The sequence below is a fragment of the Falco naumanni genome, chromosome 2, assembly GCF_017639655.2.
Source record: "Falco naumanni isolate bFalNau1 chromosome 2, bFalNau1.pat, whole genome shotgun sequence".
NCBI classification, from domain to species: domain Eukaryota; kingdom Metazoa; phylum Chordata; class Aves; order Falconiformes; family Falconidae; genus Falco; species Falco naumanni.
Genome location: NC_054055.1, coordinates 105,572,243 through 105,584,748, shown reverse-complemented (window position 1 = coordinate 105,584,748; position 12,506 = coordinate 105,572,243). Strand labels below are relative to the sequence as shown.

Genomic DNA, 12,506 nt, shown 5'->3' with positions numbered 1-12,506 from the left:
AAGAAATACGCACATCTGTGTGGGACTGTATTTACTACATATGTTTTTCAAACATCTCTGATTATTCGTGCTCCATGGTGATAGGTGATGCAGAGTAATTCAGTGAATGAGCAGAAATCATGAGTACTGAACTACAGAGACTGTTCTGGTTGTCTAGATTTTTGTTTTGTTTACTTTTTATACTCTATTAATACTAAGAAATAAAAGCATGTGTACTTGATCGATCTTGCAGAAAACACCTTAGTACATATTTTGCATGTCTTTCAGTATAACATTTGAAAAGAACAAAAACGGTATTCTAATTTACTAGGTGTCCATTATTACTTCAAGCAGACTTGAGAGTTACTGGCATTATTAATTCATGGAATTTATATCTGTATTTTGATTTGTCAGCAGTGGCAGCTCCAGTGTTTTTATCCTGGTGGGTGTTTCTACTGAGGACTGCTGGGCAGGTGCAGTGTGCTTGGTGTTCCCATGTGTGCTGTCTCTTCCTCTTGTGTTGGGTTACGGTGCCAGACACGGTGCTGACGTGTGCTCTCCATACTCAGTGCAGGAGGGAAATAAGCCTCAGAAAGATTTTACCAAGGGTATAAAGTTCTGGTGCATGCAGACCCCAAGGTTAGTGCTGCCCCTGTCTGACATTGTGTATTTGCTGTTCAAAGTTAAATAAGAAGAGTGATATTATGGATCAGTATGAATGCAGACTTCTGCTTTGCCAGTGTATGGTGGACTTGTCAGCGCTAGGTTAACGGTTGGACTTGGTGATCTTAAAGGTCTTTTCCAACCTAAATCGTTCTATGATTCTGTATTCTAGTTTTGATGATGCCCTTTACAAGAACAGGACAATATAATTAGCATGGTTTCAATTCTTGATTCAGGCTAACACTGCATATTTTTGACTCAGTGTCGTCTTTGCTCTCTGTCATAGTCAGCTTCCCTGTCTCTGCTGTGTGCCTGATGTTCATTCCTAGCTGGGCTGCAGCATGACTGCGCTGTTATTGTACGTCTTGTGTCATCACCAACATGTCCTTGACAGAACATGTGCCAGATCTGATTTATACCACGGATCAATATAACAGCCAGAGTTGTTAGTATTGTCCTTGTGAAAATTCATCATACTAGCTAGCCTTTTTCATTTACATGTGTTAATCTCCAACATATTCTGGGAATCCTGTCTAGATATAGGCAACTGCTTCAAAACATTTTATCTTTTTTATTTAATTGTATGTTAATGGAACGTAATCTGTATTTGCCCTCTTGTTTTCTTTCATGTGTTTCTGTGTTCAGGAATGTCAGCTGCACAGTAAATTTTTAATCACGTATTGCACCATGTTTGCAAAAAAATTAATGGAATTTTACATTAATCCATCTGCACACTAGAGTGAGGGGACAGGACTTCTTAAACTGTTCATGAAGAAGTGGCAGTATGATATGCATTCTGAGCAATGCAGCAGCGGGTATCTTACGTATTTCACATTCCAAAGAGACTCTTGTAATCTCTTTCAGACAATTTTGAAAAAAATTGAAGTTAACTTTAGTAAATATATGTTTTTATGATAATTTGGGCCAAATGTTCTTGCCTACAATTGTTACATGTTTTACTTGGTTTTGAGGACTCTGCTTAACCTCATAGACCTCTTTCAAAATGCTTATTACCATATATTTGACGATGAGAATAGGTGATGTGGTTATGCAAAAATCTCCTATGATTCAGAGTATATATGAAATCGGTGTTTGCCCTGACTAAATCTAAGCCTATATTATGTCATTCATATTTAAATACTTTTTTTTTTCCTCATATATGAGAACATAGGAAAGTTATTTTGGATACAGACCAAATTTTTTCCAGCAGTATTAGAAAACAGTTAGATAAACTAGAAGCAACATTGAAAAGTTACTGTAAAAGCTATTTAATTTTAAGCATCTTTTTGCTTATTTTCATTAACGTTTTTATTTTAACATCAATTAGCACTCATGACTATGCTTTAGAATGTATGGAATTAATTATAGTGAAATATATAGTGAAGTCTACAGTGAATTCTGGTATTTGGGATTAATATTGAACTGATGCAATTTTTCTTTGTTATCAAATACAAAATAGCACTGCAGATTTTATACTCCTGTAAGAATACCTTTCATGACTTTAGTAAGGAGTATAAATAATTTAACTCTATTCACAGGAATCCTGTTGACTATACTGCACAGAAGGTACAAATAGTACAGATTTATCTTTCTGAGTGAAAAACTACAATTTGGAATGGGTATATTTTATATTTTCATTTTTATTTTTTCTGTTTTTACATATATGCTTCTAATAACCTTTTACTGAAACAGAAAATTGAGCTAGCTGAATAATCTCTGATCTAATTTGAAAAATCATGTTGAAAGAACTTCAGTGAATGTGCCATTACAGCTATAGGTCAATATAATTTCACAGAAAGACACTGAATTGTGCAAGGGGAAGGTATATTGTAATATACAATAAGGAAGCCAAAGAATATTTTTCTCAAAATAAAATACCTGTTCTCTACTACTACGCTGTTGCACAGAGCCACCTTACTGCTTTAGGAGGGCATCTCTTTAATGAATCAGTAATACAGTATTTACTATGTGTCTGTGATTCACAGTCACATAGTGTATGTCTTCTCACAGTTTTAAAAGTGACTTCTTAGGGAAATATTGTAACTAAGATAAAATCAGAAATGAAATTGCTAAAGTGTATATACATTTTAGGGAGTAATAATGTGTATTTATAACTGTATTACATACTTGATGTTTTAGAAAAGCAGCAAATAATCCATAGGTAAATAATGGTGTTATTAACTATTATAGCTATAGGTATAAATATAGATATAATACTTTGTATAACAGAAATCAGGAAACTATTTGATGTTTTATTTTAAAGAAATTTCATCTTAATTATGCCAAGAGTTCCCTCCAAAAACCATGACATTCAGTACTGTAGCATGTTTACTAGTAACTTCATAACTTCTCTCCTTCTTTTTATAAATGTATAATAAAAATAGAATTTTTCAGCTTTAGAAATGACCTAAGAGATAACAAAGTGGTCTTATTTACTAATTTTTACGAGTCCAGAGGGGTTTAGGTTTGTTCTTGCATTAGAATTCCATGACTTTCATTTACGTACCTATGCTGTGAGATTTTCCACAGGAAACAAAATTCAGTGTTCTTAGATTCTGATGTGGGATTAGAATACTTTTCTTTCCATAGTAAATATAGAATACAGAATGATTTATACAACTGTTTTATGTCAAGTATTTTAAGAACTAAATTATGTGCATTTTACCTGTATTCAGTGAAGAAACAATCGTAGAGCATTAAAAGCTCAGTCATTTAAATATCAGCTGCCACTTGGTGAGTATTTAGTGTAAAAAGCATTAAAGTTGAATATATGTATTTATAGGATTGGACATTAAAGCATATTTCAAGTTTAAATGTGATACAGTGAAATAGTTAATCATGTTTGCTCCCTTTTCCACCTTCCTCAACAACGAAGGTAGGTAAATACCAGTATTTTTTATAAGCTTTTTTTTTCCTTAAATGAAAAAAGTGAAACAAAGAAGTAAAGCAAGTTTTCCAAAGCTACAAAACAAATAAAGAGTTTTGTTTTGTTAGAACCAGATGAAAATTATTTTTTTCCTCAGATATACTATACCATGAAGTTTAGAGTGTCAAGCAGAGGATTTCTTTGTAACTGTTTCATATAGTTATATATAATATTTTTATACTTTTGAAATTCAAATAATTTGGGGGGAGGGGAAGGGGAGCTGTTATGGATAAGCATTTTTATGAAGCTGCTAAATATAAAATTTATGTTCTAGAAAATCAGAAGCCAACATTCATTTTTCTCCCTTGCCTTTTTCCATGCAATAGAAACAAAATTCAGAAATTCCAGTTGCACTTATGGAGCTTCTGATAAGAAAATGTGAATTATGAAAATAGATCTACGACTGGATTTTTGTTTTGATCGTTGTTGAAGGGAATATTTCTATTCAGTTTTTAAGGACAAAAGAGCTAATGCTAAACGTAATGTATGAGACTGATTTTACATGTATGCGTTTTCATTAACTGCAGCATCATAACAAAATGAGTAAGATCATAAAGATTTGGAGTATGCAGTTCACTGTTCCAGTCATAAGTGGATCTATTTTGTGCGTTACCTTGACAATGTTCCTTTAAGCATGTACTTATTCCTTTGTAAAGTGCCTAGAAAAGGAATATATTTTTCCATATTTTTTTCTTTATTTGAAAAATTCAAAAGTTGCTTAGCTGTCAGTAATAACTTCACCATAGGTGAAGAGATGCTTTCAGTCATACTTATCAATGGTGTTTAATATATAAAATATTCATAAATATACATATTTTTATATATATAAAACCTTTCTTTTTCCTGAATCAATGTAAACAGAGCCCAGATGGCCGTATAGAAGTCAAAGGGCAGCATGGAAAATCGTCACTGCATATTAAAGATGTGAAGTTGTCAGATTCAGGGAGATATGACTGTGAAGCTGCAAGTAGAATTGGTGGGCATCAAAAGAGCATGTACCTTGATATTGAATGTAAGTTCTAATATTTTGTTTTCTCTTTTAAATTTATTTTAAAAGAAAAAAAAAAAAAGTACATTCTTAATGGAAGGTCAGTTTTTCCTGGTAATTCATATTTAAAATTGCATAATTTAAGAAAGCATGCCATATTAGTTAGTGATACTGAATTCTGTGGAGGAATCCTGTCTTTCTGAAGTCGACAAGACCCTTGTTGGTGATTTAAGCAGGACAGAATTTCATCTGAAATCATATTCCATTGGTATTACCCACTAACTTAAGGCTAAGCAAAGGCTTCAAATCCTTGGTCTATTGGAGACTGCTGGGGGTGAAAAGAATACTTTTGGTATAAGGTAAGGACTGATTTGGGAAACAGCTCAGTCTGGATCTTAGCCTTCTCATATTCAACAGTCTTCTGGGTTTTTTTTTCCTAATTCTATAATTTACTAATCCCCAACAAGTCTCTAGCCCCTGTTACAACCCCTCCTGGAGTTACCAAGTTTGTGACAGTCTCTTTCAGAGATTGTCTTTATTCAAAGCTCTTGAAATCTATCCAGGAGAAAAGGAGATTATTTTTGTTTAGAGAAGAGTCTGATATTTTAGAAACCAATCAGAGAATAGAAATTTAAATATACAAAAATTCATTAGAAAATTGTCTCTTCAAACTATTCTTCAAATTAATGAGACAGGTTTTAAAAAACGAAAACAAGCAACAAAAAAATCCTTCTTTTGTATTTCATTGGTTTTCTATTTTGCTAGAGATTTTCTAGATACATTTGTTCTACATTTCCAATATAGCTTGAGTGAATCTGTTTGAAATTGAGACTTTGAAAAGAAAAAGTCTTTCTAGTGGGAAGGCAGAAGCTGGAATAAGATCTGTGGCACAGAAAGATAAATAATGGCTGCAGAGTTGCTGCAATGGCTGAGTTCTGAAAGTAACTTCAGTACACAGTTGCATTTTCCATCCTTTTGGCAGGCAAACAATGCATTATGACGTAGGAAATAAATCTGAAAGGAAAATGAGAAATGGTCAAAGTTGTAATTGGATGTTAGGAATGGAGAGATTTGCTAACCCAGGAAACCCAAGAAATAAATACAATATCTAAGAATAAAGGGATATGAAAGCGCTAAATATTATTATTCTTTTGGTAAAATGTTAATTTACAGTATTTTCTTCTTTAATGAGTGCACTGGTGCACTCATTTATTTGGTATGTATATAAAAAAAAATATGGCTTTACTGAATAAAAATGCAATTTCAGTGAAGTTCCTATAAACTTTCTGTAAAATCTTGTCCTACTCTACATGTAGTGATATTAAATGTATTGTTTGATTAAGGTTATGTAGCCTTTATGCTGTAAAATTAAATATTAATACCTTTTGTATTCAGAAGAGAAAGATAGGATACGTTACATTTCATGAAACATGCACAATTGAAATTAAGAATTTATTAGCAGCACAGAATTCATATTAAATGATTGATAAAATACATTATTATAGGCTAAGACACCTTTCAGGGTGAAAGTTTAAGAACATATGTTAAGAATTCAAAAGTAACATATTCTCATTATGGTATGATAGACTTAATTTTGAGTATGTGTGGGAACAACCGAATATAGTATATGAAAAAAATGGAATAGCATATTGGTTTAAGTCTGAATTAATGCCTTGGTAGACACACTTTTTGATACAACATAAAATTTTCTACAATTCAGAAATCTTCTGAGAAAACACGGTTTTTAAAGGAACATAGAAATACTATTTGATCATCAGAGATTTCACACGTTGTAATGATTGTTTATAATATACAAGGCAATTTAATTTTTTTTGGTCTTGCATAGAATTATGGCATTTCTAAGACTGGAGTTTTCAGTTTAAAGTATTTCGACTGATAATGATGTTTAAACCAAATATATGTTTTTTCAGTACAGGTGTCCTTGAATAACCAAGTACATCTTTCTCCATATCTCTTATGTGTCAGGTATTTTTATAATGCAAAGCAAATACTTTTGGGGTGATACAATAAAAGTCTGTCTCTATTCATATTCTGTTTAACAAGTCAGAGAAGTGGTTTTGCTTGCCTTGAAAATAACTGCACTGGTGTATGCACTGCAAGTATAGCTTTTTTCTCTTGCCTAGGAAAGAAAACACTTGTCTAATGGTGAAGACTTTTTCTGTTCTTTAAAAACGTGTCCTCAGGAGGAAGTGTCTTCTTTCAAGCCTTATCTCCCATCAGTCTAGTCTCTGTCCTAAACTTCTGGAATGAAACAGTCTCTTCAAAGAACCTATCAGTACCTCATTGCCACCATTTCCATACAATGCTGTGTTGTCATAAGGCACATGCTCCCATCACATTTTTAAATGTCACTGCAGTCAAACAGGCCTAATGGAGACAGAGCACTCTGGTGTCTCATCCTTTACTTACTGACCCCTATCAAAGACTTAAACTGACATTGAGATTGCACAGAGTTTCTGCACTTTATCCCTATTCTCTGTTGGGGTTGCTTGTGATGATAAGAGCAGTTCTTCAGGACAGGAAGAGATTATCAGGTTTGATACCAATTGGGCACAGTTAACCCTGGCTTTTATCTGAAGCAAATGCTAGGCAGACATGAATTGTAGAGAGCTCAGAGGATTTCTTACTACAAAGTTACCCTTGTGGTTAGTTATTTTAGCTTTCCTTATATTAAGTATGAAAAGTAAATCAAACTGCATGACAGATACCATTAGAAATATTATTTACTAATAGTTTTCATTAACTGCCAAATTTGATTGTATGTATGAAGCCTTTTGTGTATTAGATGATGATAGTAATGATGATGATGATGATGATAGTAATAATAGAAGTAACTGATTGTTCCTGTGTGATGGCAGGTATTATGTATATGAGGTATTGTGTATTAAGGTCTGTTTACAGTGATTATCATAGAGAAATAGCTATTTCTTTTAATAAAAACTATGATAGAAATAGATAAAAAGTAGATGAAGCAGGAGATACTCTAAGATGAGGTTTTCAGAAGGGCCTGAGAAAGTTAAATGTACAAATACCAGTGCATTATATCTTGATTTGTACATATAACCCTATCAGGTGCTTTTCAAAGTTAGTTCTCCTATGCAGATGTTTACATTTCCATATGGTATGTTTTGCCTTTTTAGCTGAGACATAGTTATTAAAAAAAAAAATATGCTAGGGTTATAAAGAAGTCTTAAAAAAACTAATTAAGACCTGACTAAAAGAAGAAAAATTCTGATGAGAGAACACATTTATTTATTGGGTTCCACAAATTATTCACTGCAATTATTAGCATTAGAGAATGAAAATAATTTTGACATGTTAAGATATGCTGATTTGTGTTTCTTCATAAATTAGTCTTAGTTAGGATGCGCTGACGGTATTACTAAGTTGGAAAGGATTTAAACAAGCCAGTAATGATCAGTTACCTTACAGTTTTCCCTTCATTGTATTCAAACTGTCATTAATACAGTCAGAAGTATTCACAGCACTCAGTTGTGTACTCCTAGGTGCACACATTGTGTAAGATGCTGGTCTCTCTCAGTGCTCTGCATCACCAAGTGGAAATTCTTTTGGAGAATCCTTGTGTTACTGAAGAAACGTATTAAGCCATGTTATTTGGAAAGGTCTGCGTTCTTACATATACTACCTGAGAAGCATCGTAACTTACAGTCTCTTATAGATGCAATTACCATCTTTCACATCACTCTATTTCACTTAAAAGCCCCCAGATTCAATATTGATACTGCAGTTATTAGATATGCTGGATGGTCCAGAAATGCTTACCTCCTCACTATATACAAAGTTTAATATTTTGGATGATTCTAATAATCAACCATCACAAACATATTACCTTGAGTAATGTGGTATATTTTTAATGAGATCAGCCACTTGAGTTCTTGACAAATACTTCTTAGAAAGGAACGTCTAAAAAAAACCCAAAACCCCCACATTTACAAAACTGAAAGTGTCTTCCAAAAATGAGGGTTTTGTACTACCCGTTTTCATCCAAACCTGAATTTTGTAGTTACATTCCTTATTAGTTAAGTACCAACATTCAGCGATACCAAAAACAAAAATTGTGCAGCATGTGCAGCATAGTCTTTACCTGTAAAGAAACCTGTGCAATGTTTAGTATACTACTGTATTGCTTATCAGAAACAGTCTTTTTTTCTTTTTTTTTTCTTTCCCCCACCACAAATGAAATCAACCTTATTAATCTTACAGTATTGTACTTTGTTTACTAAGTTGATTACTCTTTTGGCTTTTCACCTTGTTTTATGTTAGTGAGTTGTATTGCCCTATGCTTAATGCAGATGCTTTGGATTCATGCTATTTAATTTTACAACTTTGCAAAAATATACAACATTGCTTAAAAGCAGGTTGGACAAACTGAGCTACAAATTGTATTTACCTTCAAGGAAGCAAGACTTTGAATCAGTGAAAATACTACTGTTGCAGTGTGTGCAGCATGTCACAGATGTGATGGATGTCATAAATGTGGCAAATGTCACGAAGGTTTCAGCTACCTATTGCTATCATAAATGCAGACAGTTCATGCTTTGGATTTGGTCTCTGTTAAAAAAAATCAATGTAGCAGCATCCCATTACTAGTCACAGAATGGTTGAGACTAGAAATGATTGCCTCTTGTCCTGTCCCTGGACACCACTGAGAAGAGTCTGACCGTCCTCTTTACACCCTCCCTTCAGCTATTAATCGTGAGGGCCCTGCCTTGTGTTTTTATCACAGACAGAAAACAAAACTGATAAGCACAATCATATGGCCTAAGAAGGAGTCAAATAACAAGAAAAGCAATCTAGAGAAAAAAAAAAAATTCAAATATTCTGAAAAATATTGCATCTTTTCTATTAAAAATATTATTGGTTTTAGTTACATTTCTTCCTGTCAAATTATAGGTTTAAATAAGAAGGCATGAAATATATGCTTTTGATGTGACTTTGGAGATCATGAATGTCACTTGTAAGATTTATAATTTTCTTTCTTTGACTACCTTGTGCACTTGCATAGAAGCAAATTTGATAAGTCATTGCAGAGACTTATAGGGGCTAAGAATGTTCAATTCTGAGCAAAAGATGAGTTGATGAGTTTTATCACATAAAGTCACTTTGCAAAAACCATTCACCAAAACTCCCTGTAATGAAGCAGAGATTAATGCATCTGTTGTCTCTTTCTGATGTTACAACAGTAAGTGTGGCAAAGTGGCTAAAATTGTACTTTGTTCATCTGTATAGTAAATCTTCCTATTCTTTAGCCCCAAAGGGTGTAAAAATACTTCATTATAGAAAATCAATATTGAAAACTTTTGGCCTGTATATGTTACTGACTTGTTAAAATGTGATATTCATGTTAGGAAATCCTCTAAATTTTTACCTAATAGAGCTCTGTACTGCATGTTTTTGTTAATCTTGCAATAAGCTTAATGTCATTTAAAGTAGATTTTTAATAACATTGGATGTTTTTCTTTTAATAGTAGAATATTTTTTTTAACAAATAGAGTATTTTAGATTTTATTCTGTTTCTGTTCTAATAATTTGCTTAATTTTTAATAGGTATATATGCCTCAGCATCTTTCCTTACTAGCATAACTTTTTACCTGTGCACTTATGAAACATAAAGGTAAAAAAAAAAAAAAAAAAAAAAAAAAGGAAGACAGAATTTTCGATTTCCTTGAAGATGATTCTATTTCATGAGTTGGTCTTGCAGGCTAAAATTGTTATATATTTACAATCATAATTAATGCATAAATCGTAAACTGGTTTTTGTACTTCCAAAACTCAACACAGTTTTCCAAGTAATTTCATACTAAATTAGGTGTAGTTTATATTATACAATGATGACATTTGATTGAAAAAAAGACAGCATAGCCTTTGTCCTCTGTACCTCCAAGATATATCCAGCAAAGCAGAAGCAATACACCTAAGAATTATGAAGAAAATAATCCGGTGGTATGATAAGTCTGATGTTGAAACTTTGAAATGTGAACAGAACAAAATACCTTAAATTGAGATTTGTAATCTCTCTTTCCCCCCCCCCCCCCCCCCCCCCCTCTGTTAACTTCCCTTAACTGCAGAATTCAGGGCATTACTTGGAGTTGGTATCTTTGCTATGTCAGTCACTAGTCACAGGTTAGCACATGCTTAAGAAAGAGACTTCCAGTATTATTTACCCTAAACCTGAGGCATGTAGCATTGGTTGCAATACCTGGGGGCAGGTCTCTGCACCACAGAGCCTGCCACTGAGCTGCTGTTGTTGGACACACTGGGAGCAGCACAGGGCTAACGTAAGGAGTCAAATACTGAGTGAGTCTGAGCACACTGTGCTGGGGTCTGAGGTATATAATGTATAGACATAGGGGCACCACATGCTGGAAATGGAGTTGGGTGTACAAGGTAATTTTAGCCATGCCGTTTGGATTTTTAGGCCTTAAAGTTTCTCAGAAATATTGTTGTTGTTTTCTGGACCGCTCTGTGTGTAAAAACAGGAAGAACAATTAAGATTGGAGGTGGTGGGAAGAGAGAGAGATTAGGGAATGGGGGGAAGCTATCAGTAGGACTCATGTTGTGGAGGTAAGGAAGACAGGTGGGAAAATACGGAAGATAAACACACAAAGCTTGACTCTGTTCTGAAAATATAACCAGAAGGATAGGAAGAGAGATGGGGGTTAGGATCCTGGTTTGAGAAAGACGTAGTATTTTTTCACTTTTGTCTATGAGAGAATTATGTAACATAATATATGAAGCCAGAAGTCTGGCCATCCTAAGTTATTCCCATAATTCTGTCCTGGAATACATGTAACAATTGAAAGTTTTATACAAGTAATTGGCAACACCTGATCATTTTATTACTAAAATAAAAATTGCTGCTAATGTGAGAGATCTGTAAGGGGAGCCACCCTGTTCTAGTTCTGATGACGTGTTCTTGGTGATTTGCTGATATAAAAAATGACTAATAGATATATGCAGCAGTTTCTTTTAAATGTCATTATTGGCATACTTAGCTTATTTTACCTAACTATGTTTTCTTTACAATTTGTTCTATTTTAGACAAGTTTAGACAATTTTAGGCAGGTTTATCTATTCACAATAAATATTTCTATGAACACAAAATATCTCGGAATTTTTCTTTGTTTAGTTTTGTGGTTTGTTTTTTGGATTTGGGTGTTTTGGGTTTTTTTAAATGGTCAACCAAATACAATTTCTTAATTTCAAGTGGAGTTCAAAGAAAAATAGGTAGATTGAATTTATGTGACTCTGGCAGGACCGAGCACTAGAACAATGCATTGCTTTTACTGCCCACCATTTAAGGTTGAAGGTGGCATTATTAACAACATGTATTGCATCTAGCTAAAAGATACCTTATCTTCATGATAATTATTTTTTTCTCTATGTTTATGGAAATGGAGAAATTAGTGGGGTGATTGGATATTAAAAATAATACCACAGTCAAGGCTATGAGGGACTAGTATTGCTTGCCAGTAACAGGGGGCTCTTACATAAACTGTATAAGTAGTAGATAGTACATCATAGTATTGAATATCAATCTTTTATTGTAATGCATTTTGAGAGGAACCAAGAATCTAGGGCAGGGGAAAGGAAACATTACTAAGAGCAGTGTTTCCTGTCACATGCTGTGACAGAAATATGTACCTCTGCAAAACCGCTGATCTCAAACTTTTGAAATGATGAGCTGGATTCTGCAAAAAACCCTCTGGTTTTAGGTAATAATCGTGGCAATTTAAAACCTTATATATGACGAATTTCATTTGCTTTTCTATTTCAAAACTTCACATGCAGATCTTGCATGTTTTTCCTTGCAGCCACATGATCGTGATAATATCAGTAAAATTGTGAGTTAGTAACCCTGAAGTTCTGTAGTTCCTGTCTTCCTTTTAAGTATGATTATATATTAAA

At 33.5% G+C, this 12,506-nt stretch overlaps 1 protein-coding gene across 1 annotated transcript in view; it reads left to right on the top strand.

Moving 5' to 3' along the window:
- The window catches only part of NCAM2 (neural cell adhesion molecule 2), a 289,954-nt gene that overhangs the window by 195,738 nt on the left and 81,710 nt on the right, over window positions 1-12,506 (top strand). The window contains exon 9 of the mRNA XM_040582866.1: window positions 4,430-4,580. Within this exon, the coding sequence (XP_040438800.1) occupies window positions 4,430-4,580 (151 nt within the window). The remainder of the gene's footprint in view (window positions 1-4,429; window positions 4,581-12,506) is intronic.